This window comes from Parasteatoda tepidariorum, chromosome 4, assembly GCF_982258835.1.
Source record: "Parasteatoda tepidariorum strain Cologne lab strain chromosome 4, Ptep-v5.0, whole genome shotgun sequence".
Lineage (NCBI taxonomy): Eukaryota > Metazoa > Arthropoda > Arachnida > Araneae > Theridiidae > Parasteatoda > Parasteatoda tepidariorum.
The window spans coordinates 11,141,765-11,161,760 of record NC_141758.1 but is presented as its reverse complement, the minus strand read 5'-3'; the positions used below and the strand labels follow the sequence as shown (position 1 = coordinate 11,161,760).

Genomic DNA, 19,996 nt, shown 5'->3' with positions numbered 1-19,996 from the left:
TATTTCGGAGGTGGGGATTCAAAATCTGAAATGATATTTTTATTCCGAAAGCTACAAATTTTGTCTCTAAAATAATATCTTTAGTTTATTTTGATTTGAATGTGCAAGTTAATAAAAAAAAACGTAGAGGTTTATATACATACAAGTGTTGGACAAAGTCAGTGAAATACTTCTACACGAACTCTTTAGAAATTCTCTTTTTCTTAACAGCAAATTTTCTGGAAGATTTCCCATGGAAAAACTGTAGTCACAATTAAAAGATCGTATTTAAAGATTTTTGAAATGATATCGTTTTTACCCTTTCAAAATTTGCTCCGAATTAAAGAAACACTACAGACAGGCCTGCGAAAGCTCTTAACTTTAAGAAATAAAACAACAAACAAATTTAAAAACCTAAACTTGTTTTTCATTAAAACTTTAAACTCCAAATACCGCAGTGATGTCAAAATATTATGTTGTTGTTTCTAATGCCACTTTTTATATTTTATAACCGTCGTTGAACAGCCGACCGAATTCTTGACTTCTAATTTTCACCTCCGTAACCTTATAGTTTTGAACCCAATCCAGAAGACAAGGGAACTCTTGGATCAAGTATTGGGCGAAATTTATTTAGTGGAGGACTTTTCGACGGAATTAACCCGCATTTGCGTTACATGGAGAGGAAGACCACGATAACCTTCCACGGTTAGCCTGACAACAAAGGGACTCTAACCCATGATCCATCTATCATTGAAAATATTTCACTTTAGCACTGTGGTCGGTGCAAGCCGGATGCGGATTCGTATCGACCAGCCATCGCCGGAATTCGAACCCAGTTCACCTCATTGGAAGGCGAACACTCTATCCCCTGAGCCATCGCGGCTCCTCTTTTATTGCCGCTTGTCATTACTTGGTCGATGAAATGCAGCGAATTTTAGGCAGAGGGTGCGTTTCTTGTTTTCGAGTGGAGCCATCTATGACCAAGAATATGCCTTCAGCCACACACACGTCACTGCCTATTTCTAGGGCAGACCCATTCTTACATTCATCCACAGATCTTAATTTTTGACCTGAACCAAAGAACGATCAATTTCCGATTCAGTATCCTCAGAGGTATGATTAAAATATGATAAATAAAAAACATGATTCTAAAATATGATAAATAAAAAAAATATGGCTCTAAAATATGATAAATAAAAAAATATGATTCTAAAGTATGATAAAAGTGGTTGCTAATAAAAAGAAAATATCCATTAAAAGAGAGACTTAGCAAAACTTTCAAAAAATTTTATAAGGTTAATTACACTCGGGAACAAATTGTTATGTTGTATTTATACAAGTACTTGATCTTATCTATGTCGGGTGCGGGAATTTCAAAGCTGAAATTAGTTTCATTTTGAAAGATGCAGAAATAATATCTTTAGTTTATTCTTGTTTGAATCTACAAGTTTATAAAGAACGTAAAGGCACATATACATACCTGCCAACTCTTCCGGATTTTCCGGAAGATTTTATTTTCATATTTAAAGTGGTAGTAAGTATATACAATTTTTCCTTTTATAAGCTTAATTTTTGGATGATTTTGATCACCACTATTCTTACAAAAATTAAACACTTATATAAATATGCGTTACTATCATGGTTGTCAACTTAAGTTTTCTCAAATGCAACGTATTTGTTTGCTTCAAATTGAAGTTTTAATTCCATTTTAATACCACTGGGAAAAATGATAATGGAAGGGATTAAAAGTTGGCAGGTATGCATATATGTTACCCTGAAAGACTGAAATCAAGAGAATGTCGATATTTGTTATATCCGATTTGATATTAATTTATTAGTTGATATTATTATATTCATTTGATCTTTTAATATCTGCTGGGGATATATTAGGAAAAACATCAGTGTAGTGTATACCGTATCAGTGCAGGGGCACTGAACCTTAAAACACTGATGTAGGGCATACCGGGCAAATGTATACCGGGAAGTGGCATTTAACAAGATCCAGTAAATATTTCGAACATTTACCAAAGCGACTATCTGATTGTCAACATTCGATTGTTATCAAAGTCATGAAACAGTTCTACACGAAGTCTATGCAAATTCTCTTTCTTTTAGCAGCGAATGTTCTGGAAGATTTTTTGCGAAAAAACTATTGGCACATTTTAAACGTTCGTACTTGAAGATTTTATAAATAATATCTTTTTTTCCCATCCAAAATTTGGCCCGATCAAAATTTGAAAACCTAAGTTTATGTTTCTCAAAAACTTTCAATTCAAAACGCCATCGCTGTGATGCCACAATATATGATTAAAGTGGTTGCTAATAAAAAGAAAAATCTAATAAAAGTGACACTTAGCAACACTTTCAAGCGTTTTTTTTTTTTCAATTAATTTCACTGGGATACCAGTTTTGTTTCTTTTATACAAGTACTTAATCTTAACTTATTCGGACATTGGGATTTCAAATCTGGAAATAGTTTTACCTCCTTAATGGTTTTTTTTTTTAAATATTATCTTTAGTTTAGTTTGTTTTCTGTCCCAATGCACAAGTTTATAAAGAACGTATAAGTTTATGTACATTAGATACAGGGGTTGGACAAAATCATGGAACTCTATCTACGCCATCTTTCTTTCAACAGCAAAGATTTCGGAAGATTTTTAATGGCGAAACAGTCGGTAAAATTTTAAAGATCGTACTTGAAGCTTTCAAAATGGGTGTTATTTTTGCCCTTTCAAATTTTACTTCCATTAAAATAAAGACCGAAAGTTAATAAATTTTTTCTAGCTTTAAAACCAGTAATTCTGAAATCATTCTCTAGGATTAAAATATTTATAAAAGAATGCTTTCAGAATTAGAGTGGTATTGAAAAAGGAGAAAAGCTTTAAACTTATCCTACTCTCATTTTGGGTGATACAAATTTTGCATAGGTAGAAAGGACACTGTTTTTAAAAGCATCAAGCATCATCTCTCAAATTGTGCCAACAGTTTTGCCAAGTAAAATCTCCCAAAACATTTGCTGTTAATGTTTACTTAGAGTTACTATAGAAGGGTTTCTATTATTTTGTGCAAAACCTGAATACCGAGCCGAGTTGGCTCGGGGGATAGAACGCTCGCCTCCCAATGAGGAGAGCCGGGTTCGAATTCCGCACCCGACTAGCACCGACCACAGTGTTGACGTAAAATATCATCAGTAGTAGACGGATCATGGGTTAGAGTACCCTTGCCGCCAGGCTAACCGAGGGAGGTTCTTCGTGGTTTTCTTCTCCATGTAACGCAAATGCGGTTAGTTCCATCAAAAAGTCCACCACGAAGGCAGATTTCTCCCGATACTTGATCCAAGAGTTCCCGTGTCTTCTGGATTGGATTCAAATTTTCAATGGTGCGTAGTTGAACATTTGCAGCCGTAAACTGAAAATTTGGTCTGCTCAACGATGGTTATAAAATAAAATAAAATAAAGAACACTGAAAACAGAGTCATGCTGGCTCAGGAGATAAAGCGCTCACCCCCCAATGAGGTGAACCAGATTCGAATCCCAGCGATGTCAGGTCGATACAAACTCTACACCCAGCTCGCACCGACCGCACTGCTGACGTAAAATACCCTCAGTGGTAGATGGATCATGGGTACCCCTTGCCGCCAGGTTAACAGAGGGAGGTTTTTGTGGTTTTCTTCTCAATGTAACGCAAATGAGGGTTAGTTCCATCATAAAAATCCTCCACAAAGGCAAATTTCGTCCAATATTTGATCCAGGAGTTCCCTTGTCTTCTGGATTGGGTTCAAAATTTCAAGGGTGCAGAATCGAGCATTGGTAGTCGTAAATTCATAATTGGGTTCACTGTTCAACGATAGTTATAAAATAAAATAAAATTTTACGACATGAAGAATGTGAAAATTTTAAGTAAGTACTAAACTTAAACTCACTTTGACAAACTGCCAAATAAGAAAAATGAACGTTTACATAATAACAAAATGTGTCGTAACGTTTTATTATTTTTTATTTTTTTATATTGTTTTATCTTCATATTATTTATCTATTTTCAGATATTATTTATCAAATATCAGATATTATTTTAGTATTTATCTATTTTCAGATATGTTTTGTAAAAACATATGTTTATAATAAAATATTTATAATAACTTACAAAAATGTCAAAATTTCTTAAAATTATTTGGCTACTCCAACTGGGGTCACGACCCACAGTTTAAGAAACTCTGCTACAGGTAATTAAACTCGAAAGAATATCGGTGTATTAAAGAAATGGGAATAACTCTCACGCAACGATTCAATTAATTGTGATAAAAAAAGTGCAAAAATAGGCTATTCCTGTTTTTCTTACTTTTTCTTTAACGCTTTTAAAAGTATCATTACTTAGAAGCGACTAAAAACATCGAATCATTAAATCATGACAACAAGTTATAAAAATAATATCGACTTCGCAAAAGCCGAAATAGTAATTTATGAGTTGTTCTTATGAGAAGACAGTTAAATTCTAAAGGTGGTCTTTTTCTTTATACCCCCAAGGCTTCTTTCTGTTTGAAACAAGCAGTAATAAAGAAAGTATGACTCATCGTCTTCAATCCTAAAAGTATATTTAACTTTTCCCCCCATCCCAATTGTTCTTTGGGGGAAGTCTCTTCCCCCTTTTTTTACGCTATCCGATTTTAAAAAATATTTTTATTGAAAGTTATTGCGCATTGTTTTATGTGCAATAAGGAGAAAAAAATTTTAATAATTTTTTCCCTTGTTCTTTCTAGATTTTTAAAAAAATAATAATTAACATTCAGGATTTAGTAAAAACAAACTCAGGACAGTTGCCCTGACTAAACTATAGTTACCATTTTTACCAGATTGCACCTGCCTCCTATATTTTGGGGATCAGACATCCGAATGCATTGAAAAAAAAGATATGTTTATTCAGAGAAAGCGGTTTTATGGGTCTGATTTCGTAACTTAAAACATCATCTGCACTAATTAATTAGCATATTTGAGGTCATTCCTTCGAACCATTAAGATTGAGTCCTAGAACGTGAAGATCCGATCATTAGATCAAAAGTTATTCAAGAGTTCGCTTATTTTTTTGACTACTGTACTTTTTGCATTAGGAATGCAATTTCTGCATTTCTTTTTTTTTTGTTTTTTTTTTCTTTAAAGTTACAAACAACGTAATCGAAATCGTGTATTTCGATATTTATTGATTTTGATTTGGTATTAGCTAAACAGATTTCGGGACCATCACCGAAAAAATTTGGTACCAAATCAAAATCAATAAATATCGAAATACACAATTTCGATTAGGTTGTTTGTAACTTTAAAAAAAAAAAAAAAAAAAAAAAAAAAAAAAAAAAAATTCTTATTCTCTGGTAGTTTTGCGTTGCTATCAGAGCGTCATATTTTTTTTCTTCTTCTCAGGATTTGTTTCGGGAGGACGTACTCCCAGAAATTAACTCTTATAATTATTGCAATATAAAAAAAAAAGCAGATTATTAAAAACTTAAGAAATATCTTAAACGTATCTCCACGTATTTTAATTTTCTCTCTGCACTAAAAACTCGCAAGCGTCGCCACCGTAAAAACGTATATGGAGTAAGGATTGAATAAAATACTTAACACTCGATAATTATTAAAAAGAGAATACAAAAGACTCGAATGAAAATATAAAATTGGAAACGATTTTATACGGAGAAATAAGAACATTTAGAATTAAACTCCTATGTGAGATAAGATTATAGTTATGTATATAGTTAACAATTAATATTACATCTCATTATTACGCACATTCCGTTTTCCTAAGTTTTGTTCTTTTGCAAGTACAGCTGATTATTTTTCAAATCCAAATAATAATTTATTTTGTTATGTATCAACAAAGTGTTTTTACTAATCAAGCGCTTTGTTACGATAAACATATCTCTGTTACGATAACAACAAAATATTTTTACTAATCATTGGCCTTGTCACGATTAACATATCAACAAAGTGTTTTTACTGATCGTTCATTTTGTTACGATTAACATATCAACAAAGTGTTCTTTATTACTCGTTCATTTAGTCACGATTAACATATCAACAAAGTGTTCTTTATAACTCTTTCATTTAGTCACGATTAACATATCAACAAAGTATTCTTACTTATCGTTCATTTTGTTACGATTAATATATCAACAAAGAGTACTTACTTATCGTTCATTTTGTTACGATTAACATATCAACAAAGTGTTCTTTATTACTCTTTCATTTAGTCACGATAAACCTATCAACAAAGTGTTCTTACTTATCGTTCATTTTATTACGATTAACATATCAACAAAGTGTTCTTTATTACTATTTCATTTAGTCACGATTAACATATCAACAAAGTGTTCTTACTTATCGTTCATTTTGTTACGATTAACATATCAACAAAGTGTTCTTACTAATGGTTCATTTTGTTACGATTAATATATCAACAAAGTGTTCTTTATTACTCTTTCATTTAGTCACGATTAACATATCAACAAAGTGTTCTTACTTATCGTTCGTTTTGTTACGATTAACATATCAATAAAGTGTTCTTACTAATCGATCAATTTGTTTCGATCAACATATCAACAAAGTGTTCTTATACTAAACATTCATTTTGTTACGATTAAACTATCAACAAAGTGTTCTTACATAAACTAAGAATTATATATTTTATGAACGAAAATAAAAAACCTTTGAAGGAAAAAAAAATTATGAATGAGAAGCAACCACGTGAAGTAATAAGGGCTGGTGAGTGGAGCGAGCAGAAAGTGGAGTTTCCCTGTTTATAGCTCTCTGAAAAGTATTTGAATATATTCTAACCTGTAATCTGCATTTCATCCTATTTTAAGAGCCTTTTCGCAAAGATAATGCGATTCAGAATAATATTATATAAGCAACTTTCTGTTAAAAGGAAAATAAATAAATAAACAAAAGCAAGAAAAACGAAACGAACTTAAAAATGGCGAAGCCTTTCAAAATAGATTTCGAAATATTCCAAAACACTTCAACAGTGCTTATTCACAAAACAAATATAAAATAGGATAATTCTCATCAAACAAAAGCACTCTAAATTACTTTTCTCACTTTAAAGTGCAAAATTTTATGTTATTCTGATTTACATTATTATATTTAGAACACAAATTTTCTCGAGACTGTCTCATTAGAATACAAAAGCACAAAATATTTTGAAAATATGCAGCGGTGCATCCGAATGGAACATTCAATCGTACCTAATTTTAAAACCAGACATTTTCACGAGAGATAGAAACAGGGTAATTGCAGGTTGTAATATGAAGAGAAAATATAAGCAGAAATCAGAACTGTGAAAAGTTATGGGAAGGGAACGACATCAGAGTAGAGAAATTTTGTCATTTAATAAGTTATTTTTTGTTATTCTTGTCAGAAATATCTGCTTCTTAATATAGCCTAAAGTTTTCCACAGTCGAAATATATATTGGATAAATGCTCGCTGATGAGTTTGCTTCGCCTTTTTAAAGATTTTTTGGCACAAGACAATATCGATTTACTTCATAAGAAAACTCCATTCGCTTCAAATATATACAAATTGAATGTAACAGTCGACATTTTTCAAGCGCTCAAAAACAGGCTTCCATTTTCAAGACTTGCCAGACGGGAATGTGAAGAAACTAAGTTATTTGAATTATGAAATGTAAGGTTGCCAACTAAAAATAAAGGTGAGAAACAAAACTAGAAAAACCTCAGTAGCCGAGAAAAAATAAAAAGATAAAAAATAAACACTGAGGCTGAGAGGGGAAAACCAGGGTAAAATGCATGTTCATACGCTACGGGCTTGTCCTGATTCGTCCCTCTCGCCACAGCGGTTTTCCAGGTTCTGTTTTCCCCCCCCTTGTCTACTATGGTTTTTCTAGTTTCGTTTCACGCCTTTATTTTCAATTTTTCGTTGGCAATTTTACGTTCTTTGTTTAAAATATTTTTTGTTTCTTCTCATTCACGTCTCGCAAGTTTTGAAAATGGGAGCCTGTTTTTGAGAGCTTGAAACATGTCGACTGTCAAATCTAATTTGTTGATTTGTATATTTTGAAGCGAATGAAGTTTTTAATCAAAGTAATTAGTACATCTCTTTGTAAGAGTGATCAAAAAGCCCTTTTTATTTTGTAAGGTCTCTCAACGAAATCTCATTGAAAAGCATAGCATGTTCTGCTATTAAATACGTTTATTAGAAATGACAGAATTGGTAACATATTTATCGAAATTTAACTGAAAATGTTCATATTTACACTACTGGTCATTAGAATTGCTACACCAGGAAGGGATGCAAATAACAGAATAATATTTATTGGGCAATTTCATTATATTTTGAAGAACAAGTGGTTAGATTTTCAGGATATTTGGATATATAGATTCTGAGGGGAATCAGTACTCAGAGCAGCCTCCCCTAGTAGCAATAACAGCAGTTATCCTCCTGGGCATCGAGTATAACAGAGATTGAATGGCATGGAAGAGTACAACAGTATGCCACAATTCATCAACCGTAGTGATTGACGAGTGGTGGCGTGACAGTCGTTCGGTAACCGTTGACCACACGTTTTCAATTGGTGAGAGATCAGGAGCACGTGCTGGCGAGAGCAGCAGGTGAACATGTTGTGTGTCAAGGAAGGCACAGTGCGGGCAACAATTGTCCTGCTGAAACGTAGCGTTCTGGAGGTCTCTGAGATAAGGCAGAGCAACTGGTCCTAACACATCAGAAATGTAACGGCTGCTGTTCAATGTGAACAAAAGGTGATCGACACGTGCATCCATAACCCCAGGTGATGGGCCAGTATGACGATGTCGAATGCAAGCTGCCAATGGGCGTTCTCCATGATGTCATCAAACACGGATGCGGCCATCGCGATGCTGTAATACAGAACCTGGATTCATCTGAAAAAGCGACGTCATGCCATTCCTGCGTCCAGGTTCGTCGTTGATCACACCATTGGAGGCGCCCCTGCCTGTGATGCGGCGTCAAGGGTAGCCGAAGCCATGGTAACCGCGCTGACATGCAGCTGCAAACGTCGTCGAACTGTTCGAGCAGACACTTGTTGTCTTGCTAATGACCCCATTTGTTGACTCAGGGTTCGCGACGTAGCTGTACGATCCCTTAAGTGCACGTGGATAACAATGTCTGTCTTCTCGGCTGTTAGTGATGGCGTACCATATGACCGTCATGAACCCATTGATTCCATATTCTGCTAACAGTTATGGGATCTCGACCAACGTGAGCGTCCGGTATGATAAACCGCAATCCCTGTAGGTCACAACTTAACCTTCCATACAACGCAGCATTAGAGTAATTTTTTAAATATTAAAAAATCAAACCACAAACCCTTTTCTTTTTCTTAAAACTATAGTTTTTCTCCATATTGACCCATTTTTAGAATTAGAAAAGCGACACTGGATAAACTACTTGACCAAACAGCTATAAGTAACTTACAACTTCACGATAACAGCATATTAACAGCTAAAAAGTATCGTTTCATGCGACAACAGAAGCTTCGAAAAACAACCTTAAGTGATTTGTCCGGTGAAAAGTCCAGAAATTTTTTGACAAGTTGGCATACATAGTTCAAAATTAATGCTGCCTAAAGTATAAAACGCATAAGAGGACGCTATAGCTCGGGAAAAATGCTTCGCGGCAATTCTCTTTCACTTACACAAGTAGCATAAAATGTTAGAAAAAGTGAATAAAGGAAAGCTTAAGAATGAACCATGAAGTTTCAAATGCCGAAATTTTTTCCCCATGATGTTAATAAATTATGGCAGTAGTAGTTATTACTTATAGTAGTAGTTTATACTTTATTTACGTCGAATGGATGAGTTGCACAATGGGCTATCCGCGACAATCTGGGAAACATCCCTGAGGGAAATCTGAAGACATGCCATCACAATTTTGATCCACTGCAAAAAGGATAGCTTCCCCGCTTTGGTAGCCCGACGATATGTGCTCAAGTCGAGCACTCTACGGTAGAACAATTAACGAGGACCGATACCGCATACCCTTGGTCCCTCCGCAGACTTATAAAAATAGTAATCCTCCCACTCACTGATTGCTTGACTTCAGTGATCACTGGGAAACGAGTCTTACCGATCTGTCCACTGCGGGACCAAAATTACTTTGTGGGAAGCTATCTTGTAATAATTTGTTTGCTTTTTGACATTTTGAGAGAAAAATTTCAGCATTTGAACTCCGTGAGTTACTTTAAGCTTACCAGAACTTTATTTTTCCTGAACTTCCCAATAGAGGAGAAACAGAATTCGCCACGAAATGTTTCTCCAACGATATAGAGTAGAATTTCCCTTGCGAAGAAATTCGAAAAAAATGTTAAACAAAATATTTGAAACTTAATAAATCAAAAATATATTGCTATTTACAAATCCACACCACAAGCCTTATTTATGTGAGCTTAACTAACCTTAATTATATCACTTATTCAGCTAACTCAGTGTTCAAATCATTACGTATGAAAATTGTTCGTTTTATTATCTATTAGCCAGTCTATTTCTTGTACTTTCTTTTCTGTAGATGAACTTGCGTTAGTCAACTACTCGTTCTTTTTTCATATTAATATCACCTTCTACTAACCCTCCTTCAACAATTACAAATAATACAGCATATTCTCGATATCTCAAAGTTGAAGCGACGCTAAAAAAATTTCAAGATAGCGAGTTTTCGAGATAGCAAGTTCAGAACTAAATATGTTCTAAAAAATAGAGAAATATACACTGAAAAGTAGTCATGTGATAGTTTACTATAAGTCTAAATGCTACAATGATAATTTATTTTTAAAAATGAGAAAAAAATAATTATGCATTAAATAGAAAACAATTGCTTACAATTAAGTTACATTGGGATTTTTTCGCAAAAAATTAATTTTCTACTTCGAAAAAAAAAAAAAATTAATAGAACAAGGTTTTGAGAAGAAACCTTTCAACATAGGAATTCAAATTAACATTAGGTGGATATATAATGCCATGGGGAAAAATATTTTTTTTGACAGAACAAGGTTTTCGAGATATCGAGAGTATACTATATCTAAGAAGAAAGAATCAGAAAAGTTTGTGAAGACCAGAGAATGGTATGCAGTGTTTTATGATTCTTTCATTTGTTTAAATATCTTTCAGAATCCAAATATGAAATTTAAAAGATTTTGTGTTGTAATTGTAGATTATTTGCGACCAAGAAATAAAAATATACCACAAGAGTTAAAAAAAAAAGGAATTGTATTTCAGAACATATAAGCTTACAGAAATTTTGTAAATAATATTTTCTTTTTGCAATGACAAAAAAGCTGCCATTAAATAATATATCATACATTATAACAGAATATATATATATATATTTTTTCATGTCATGTGAATTATGTACAACATTTACAACCTGCACATACAGGCACAAAAATGTCATGTTTAAGAACAAAATCAATACATAAAAGGGACCATCACTCATATCTTACATATTTGTAACATAAAGCCACTAATTCAAGTAATTAAAAAAAATAAAGAAAATTTGAAGGGTGTCGTGGAGCAATATTTTTTATGACTTCAAACAGAGAATTTCTGGTGAAAGCTACGAAGAAAGATATTCCTGTGTATTGTGCATAGCAAATCTTCCCCAAAACTATTCAAGTATCTACTTGGAAATAATACTATGGAACAGTTTGATGTGTAAAAAGAAAAACCACTTTCAGGAAAAGTGTGGTAAGTAAAAGATTAAAATGAAGGCTTTTTATTGCTTTTGGAAACAAGTCAAAATCAATAGTTTGCAAAGTTAGACACAAGTATTAAAAAAAAAAACTTCTATATAAACTAGATTTTTTTCCCCATTGAAGTGTCCTACTGACCTTTACATTATGTGATCAAAAATACTTATAATAATTTAATAATTCTTATACATATATAAGAATCCTTATAAAAATGCGAGGAAGTATGCAAAATGGGGGTGCAAATTAATACTTAAGAGTGTACAAAACATCAAAAGCTAATTAACAGCAGGATGAAAATTGTAATCATTACTAGTAAACCATCTTCCAAGCTCCTCTTTGCTACTGATTTTGGTAACCTGTACAATCAGATTTCAACTGTTTCTTCTTTACTTTTATACTAATTTGCAACCCCAAATTCATATACTTCTTTCTTACCATCTTCCATCAATATCAGAAAAATATATATTAAGGGCAGATTTTATGGAACATCTTGTACAGTTTTAAACGTCTTAACAATACACAGCGAACATAGAAATTCAAATCTTGACACAAAAACACATACAGGGCGATTCAACACAGCTGTTGAAAACTTGGTGGTGAGGTCAGGCACATCATAGGATTGAAAATTGCACAGCAATTTATGTCACAAACAGCAACCTGAATCGAAAAAGTAATCACTTGCCACTATACTCCTTCGAATTAGAATAAGCTACTCAAGGTTACACAATTCTCCCCACTCTACATTTTTCTTCTTCCTAGGTTACGGCAAATATTCCCCCCCCCCAACAACACTACATTTCAATAATTAGCTGGAATAAACTGATGTGCTGAAAAAGCAAAAGACACTGAAACCATGGTAACGGAGATGGGGAGAGTGGGAAAATCATGTAACCTTGAGATGACTATTTTATTCACTAAGAGTACAGAGGAGTACAAAGAGAACTCTCCTATTGTGTACTGGCTCTCAATGCATATCTGAACTGGTTGTTTCATTCATCAAGAACTGGTTGTTTCATTCATGTTGTGTTAATTTCATGTTTTCTATTCATTACTGTCAAAATTTTCTATTCAAAAACTTGCAAAGTAAGCTGTCTAATCACAGATTATTGATTTGGAAATTGAAGAGCCTGCTGATTTCGTCACAAAATAAAACAGTTACTCTTGTGCACTTATTTGTATCCAATTTTTGGCAATGATTATTAGAAAACAGAAATTTATAAAAATAAAGGTAATTCAAATAAATAAAAGTACCAGTTCAAATGAGCATGAACAGCCAGTTCATTAAAAGGAAGTACCCCTGATGGCATATGAATAAATTTCCTGGTCTGGATGGCTATGCAATTTCTAATCCTTATAATATGCCCTATCTCCTCACTATATTTTTAACCGCTCTGATGAAAGTATCCTGTATAGTATCACACAATTCAAGAATTAGTGGCTTAAAAAGAATACCATATCACAATCTACACTAGTCACAATTAAAACATCAAAATAATTTTTTTTTTTTAAAATTACAATACAACCATTAACTAGATAAAACTAAAATGTCTACACTGCACGGTTTTGCAGGGAAATTTTAAGATAATTGTGCAGTGTCGGACATCCCAGAATAAAATATCAATTATTTAACAAAAATAAAGAATTGAAAATAAATAATAAGCTCATATAATAAAAAGTTTTGTGTCTAATTTGATACTGTAGTTTAAATAAAATTGCTTTAAGGGGAAAACATATCTGATTGCTATAAAACAAGCTTATTTATCACAGTTAAATAAATACTACATATACATAAGGTTTCTTTTTTAAGATAACTGAAAATGGCATATTTAATAATTTTGTTAATTTCCTCTGTATTACTTCAAAAATTTAACAGCTTCGATACTAAAGAGGTAGTTTTTATTGCAAATTTTTTTTCTTTTATCGAAATAAGGCATACTGAACAAAGACTGCTTTATATAATTTAAATAAATAAAAATTACTAATAATACAAAAAAAATTCTAAGATGATGGTCATATATGCTGTTCAATTAAGTAGGAAAGATTAAAGGTAGCGAATTTGTGAGTCTGAAAATTACTGTTTGAAGTTTATGAAGGGTTATTTACGTCATAAATTTCGACAAAATGTGCTACATCTTTTCCAACTTTCAGCTTATGGTTCTAGAACAATGTTCAGGAACATGTATATATTAGAATAGTGAAAAAATTATTCATTTTTAAGAAAATGTCACAGTTGTTTCTAAATGAGCACTGAAAAATAAGAGAATTAACTCGTTGTCAACTGTCTCACTAATATTTACACTATGATAGATCTACGATTCTTTCTCCAAAGGATCATAGAGCAAGAATGATAGATCCCACAATTTTTCAAAATAATAATTTTAGTAAAAAAAAAAGTTTAAATTCTTGACAATTTCATTAATAAGAATACTTTAAAGCAGTTCCTAATAATTGAAAATTTACTGTACCTCTTAAAAGAAATGCTTTCTTTTTTAAATATTACAGATGTTAATGTATACAAAACGAATAAATATAGATAACTTTTAAGCATTAAATAAAAGTAAGTAAAAAATTATAATGCTTTTTATCCAGCTTAAAGAAAAATATTTATAAAATGCTTCTACAGTATTGCTTCCAATAGTTTTTTCTTCTTCTTTTTGTGTTTTACAAAACTACGACTTAAAAAACTATTTTTATTCATAAAACATACTATTTGTAGTTTATCTCAATGAATTTAAAATACAAAAGTCATCAAAAAATAAATCTAACGATATTTTTCATTTTAAATTACCAAATAAAATTACCTGTCTGCAGTTACTTCCTTATTAATAATAGTTATAAAACACTATTTTGAATAAAAAAACTTATGAAATAGTGACTAACAATTCTGGACACCTTACCCTAGAGGTGAGTGAGGTGAAATAGCAAGAAAATTCATTATAATATTTATTAGCTCTTTCAGAAAATTCTTTTAAGTCACCTAAAAATGTTAATATTTTTCAAGATAATAAATCTTTGCTATAGATATTTAGATTTAAAAAAAATGTCCTTACACAAATCAAGTGATTATAAAAGAATACAAAATAGTGGCAAGAAATATTTGCATAGATTATGGATGAGACTTGACAGATCACAGATGTGTAGTTGAACAGTTAGGGTACATATTTAGGGTACACACATGGGGTACATATACATATTTCTTTAAAAGGTATTTTAAATATTTTTAGGTATTATTTTTTTACTAGTTAAGTCCATGATTTTTTTTTTTTTTGAGAAATGTTAAATACACTAGAAAATCATTAAAATGCAAATCTTTGCATTGGTCACATATCATTAAGCTTACCTATTAAACATCAAAATATTTTTCTAGAACAGTTCAATATTTAAATGTTTTAAAGTAATTCTTAGACGTAAAATACTTTAAAACACAAAAACTTGGACTTTAATTTTTATTTACAGAAAAGAAACCACTGAAATTTTCAAAAGCATTAGAATTAACAACAACAAAAAATTGGTTAATTTTTATTTGCTTTTGAGATGGATACCTCTTAGCAAAATTTATTTATTTATTGCAGCCTGTGAACAGTTAATAGTTCTAGCTCAATTTCAGAAAATCCTAATAAGATTTTCCTTATTTACATTGGAAATGTCAAGGCGGTTTGTGGAAAACTGTGGTTTATATAATTAGGTTACATAAATTCTCTACTGTATATCTTAAGGAAGATTATTAAAATAATTAAATATCAAGGTAATAAATAAAACTGATTAAATAAATTATACCAGTGATAAAAAAAAACTAGACTTATTGTATTATTTTAAAACTAAGAAAAACAAATTTATTTATATTTGTGCAACATTTTCAATTATTTTTAGGTTTACTAAAAACTTATCATTTCTTAAATACATCTTTAAAATTGAATAAAACTATATTTTAATTCTGCTTCACTTTTACCCACAAAGTAATTAAATTATTGAATTTCAAATGACTTAAGTTCTACTGTATATGAAATTCATTAAGAATTTTGTAGATAACATTACAAGTAATGTTAAGGTACTCAACATATAAACCTTTGTCATACCAACTTAAATGTAAAATCCTTTTTTTTTAATATAAACACATAATGGTTAATATAAGTAAGCAATAAAGAAACAATTCTTAAGTGAATAAAACATTAAAAAATGGTTGAACACAGTGAATAAATGCAGATTTAATTTAAAAGAGTGGGAACAAAACATTAAGAATTCTAAATTGAAAGGTAAAATTGTTTTTTTTAAATAAATACTTCATTAAAAAACGACCAATTTTCAAAATAATAAAAAATTAAACCAATTTAAAAATGTCAGCAATCCATAGCTTAGACACTTTTAAGTTTAATCATTCTATAAAAAGTTTTTCATCATTCATTTAGGAAAATAGAACAAAATAGGATCTTTAGTTTCATAATATCTTAAGTTTGTCATTCCAATATCTTTCTTTTCTTTAATCAAAGGAACAATATGAAATATCATTTTATTATTTTTATTTTAAAATGTAGTAGAACCTCGATAATCCTGTTTGGTTTTCTCCAAAAAATCAGATAATTCTAATTGTACTTTGTGTTTCATGGAACTGTTGTAAACGTAATCAAAAGTAGAGTAGTGTCTTATGTCATAACAGAATTTTGGCAATAATGTATTAAATGCTGAATGAAATCTATGCATTAAAATTTATTGTTTAGAACGCTATATGATTTTGAATATGGAAGTAAATTGTGTTATTAGCTTATTACTTTCTGGTGTTATATCCCAGTCACATGATAAGCAACATAAATTACAAACGCACACGTGAGTCATGATTTTCATGATACTTTATAATGATTTTTATTCTCACAAATGAATATGAATCACAAATTTGAATGATTGCATTTTCAATACTATCCTCAGTGTTTCCACGTAAACTACATTACACTTTATACGATTACTAAAGAATTTAACTGTAGTAAGAGAAGGGATTATGTGATTTTATTTTATCGTCCCATTTTGCACGGTCTTTAAATTATGGAGTTTTATAATTTGTTTTCCTATCGTATGATTCACTAAGTGGTTCTTTTTGTTCACAGTTATTTTATGAATATTTTTACTAAGAGTTTTCTCTTTTTAATTTTTCAGAAATAATATTGGTTTGTATTTTCTGGAATTTTGGATTAACAGGGTTCTACAGAAGTTTTTTTTCAACAAATATTAATAGAAATAATTAACTGTGTTTGGAATGACTCCTTAAATATAAACCATACTTTTAGAATCACTCAAGTATTTGTGAATGAAGAAATCTAGGGAGATTAACTAAGTTTTCTTAGCTATAGCACTAAATTCTTCAACATCAGAGTCACTTCCATCTTCACATTCCCCATCACTCTCTTCGAGGGAGACTCGATCAAAGCCCTTGTGGGGGTTCAGCAGGCTACCCAAATTAAATTTGTCCTGCGAGTGGGGAGTCTTGTACCCACCCCACCAACCTTTCAGATTTCCAAAGTAAGTTTGCTGAAGTTTACCTAAAATGTAAAAAATATATACATTAAAAGTTGTCTGCAATAATTAGATATGAGAGGTTTGTAAGGTAAAATCTTGGTTTAACCCCATCTTTAACGGCTTTTTGAAAGTTGCCAATTTGGTGCACATTTGGGAAGTGTTCCAGAGAGTAAATACCCTCTGTGTTAATGATGATGAATGTGTAAAAAAGACAATGAAAGGATTACAGAATAATACCCCTAAATTATGGATAAAGAAGTAATTTTCAGGTAAACAATACCTTTGTAGCTGTTAAACTGCAATTCACTGCCATCTTTATTTTTCTTTATGCATGAAAACTGGATAATATATCATACGATATTTGGATTATTAAGAATACATAACAGAGAAAAATTGTTTTATGCCATTATACACCGAAGAGCCATTACATTATGACCACCCTCCATCTATAACAATGGGCTCGCCCAGGTTTTCATGGTTTCTCGCCCAGGAACAATGTTTTCATGGGGCACATTAGGACCCATAATCCTCATAGAACAATTCCTGACGTCTGTAAGCTACTTGAACATAGTTGCAGACAAGGTTCACCCATTCATGACAACAGTTTTTCCTGCTCGGGATGGTGTTTACCAACAGGATAATGCACCATGTCATAAGGGTCGAATCGTCATGGATTGGTTCGAGGAACATTCCAGTGACTTTCAAGTCACGTCTTGGCCCCCAAATTCACCTGACCTTAATCCAATAGAGCATTTGTGGTCCTACTTGGAAAACCAAATTCGTGCTGCCACGCTACCCCCTCGCAGGACCAGTTGGTGAGCGCTTGGTACCAGATACCTCAGACTGCCTATTAGCACCTTGTGGAATCAATGCCACGGCAGGTGCTAGCAGTTTTGAGGGCCAAAAGTGGTCCTACATGTTATTAGCAGGGTGGTCATAATGTAATGGCTCTTCGGTGTATATAGAGATTACATGGCCCCATTAACATTAGATAACACCCCTTACATTACATAGTACCTCTTACATTACATAGTGCCCCATAAAGAAAAACTCCCACCATTTCTTTTCACCCTGCCTTTTAAGACATCATCAGTAAAATGACATCCAAAATGTACTAAAATTTAGAAGAAAAATAACTTGTCATACCATTTCAATTATTTTCTAAATTCTATTTCTAATGCAAATTAATAATAGCAAATTATGGGATCCGTTTAAATGTGGTGCACTATCCCACTTAGCATGAAACACTTTTTATTTAATATGAATGTTTGGATAAATTGCATGATGTTATGTTTTGAATAAATCACATTGTTAAAAATTGCATACAAATTCCAGTATTAGCGACATCTAACAAACACATTGTTGACCAGCAATTTTACACAGGAACTACGTCAGGTCTACGGCCATTACTTTGTAATTTAATATAGAAATAAAAAGCAAAAGATTCTATAGAGCGATGTCCTGCCCAAATGCAGTTGTTGAATGATGGCAAGCTTCTCGACATTGCAAGTGCAGTAATGAGTTAAGTCATCATACACCAACACTGTTTGGGCATGATAAGATTAGTTAACACACCATTGGTCAACAATGTGCTAATATTTAAATTTTAGCATCCAATTACGTCATGAGTTATATGAAAAGTATACACAACCAGACATAGTTAATGTTATTAAGGCCAATCACATTCCGTGGCTGGGACACCTTTATAGATCTGAAGACCAACACCCTGCAAAAAAGTAACTTTTTTTTTAACCAAAAGGTACAAGAAAAGGAGTCCACAGACTAGGTGGCTGGACGCAGATGAAAGGGACCTAAAGATAATAGGAATAACTGGAAGGCCATGACACAGAATAGATCAAGATGGCAAAAACTTATTGGGACGGTCTTGGCCTGTCATAGGCTGTGGTGCCCAAGAAGAAGAAGAAACATCCAATTACAGCTCCAATACATACTTAAAACTGTTGAAATTAAACTTTTATAGTTTTTTTATTTATCTGATCCTAATTTGAAACTTCTATTTTGCCAAAAACTTGATATTTAGCAATATTATCAATTAGGTTAGTTACCCTGATAATAACAAAATATCCAAATGGAATTTTTTCAGTTTTTCTATTTCTAACTTCATGGGAAGTGTGAGAATTAGTGATAAATGAATAAAGGATTTGCCTTCTATATATATATACATATATATATATACATATATATATACATACATACACAGATTCTTCATAACATTAAGATTCTGTAAATATATCTAAAAACCAATAAATTAAATAAAAAAAATTTTTATTTAGATATTTTGAAATTATGCGTGCTATAAAGGGTCAGATCATATTCGTTCTCATTCCCTTATACCTGTAAATAGAGAAAATGTTTAAAGACAGCAAAAAGAACAAATTATTGAAAAGACTCCTGATATTCATCTTCCCAGCTCTCACACTATCCCTTTCCATATGATATTCGAGGATGATGAGGATAAATTTGAGAGAATTCTTTGCTTGTCAACAAGGGATAGAAAAGACAAATATAGTAAACCAGAAACGATTATGCAATAAAGATGATGGGAACAGTCAATCACATAGGAGCATTTGATTAAAAAGCAACAAACGTTTTAAAAAACAATTATATTCAGGGTATCTGCTACATTTTAGATTTTTAAATCCATGACTAATTCCAAAAATTTTTCATGACTTAAGAAAGTTACTATTTTCTGCGACAAAAACACAACAATAAATTAAAAAAAGCATTATACTAACATTAATTGAAATGATAAGTATAACCAAAACT

The 19,996-nt window shown here is 31.7% G+C and overlaps 1 protein-coding gene across 1 annotated transcript in view; it reads right to left on the bottom strand.

Annotated features, from left to right (window-relative positions):
• Positions 1–14,380: 14,380 nt before the first annotated feature.
• The window catches only part of LOC107454309 (peptidyl-glycine alpha-amidating monooxygenase B), an 84,915-nt gene continuing 79,299 nt past the window's right edge, over positions 14,381–19,996 (bottom strand). Inside the window, exon 23 of the mRNA XM_087160660.1 lies at positions 14,381–17,232. Coding sequence (XP_087016786.1) covers positions 17,024–17,232 — 209 coding nt within the window. The 3' untranslated portion in view covers positions 14,381–17,023. The remainder of the gene's footprint in view (positions 17,233–19,996) is intronic.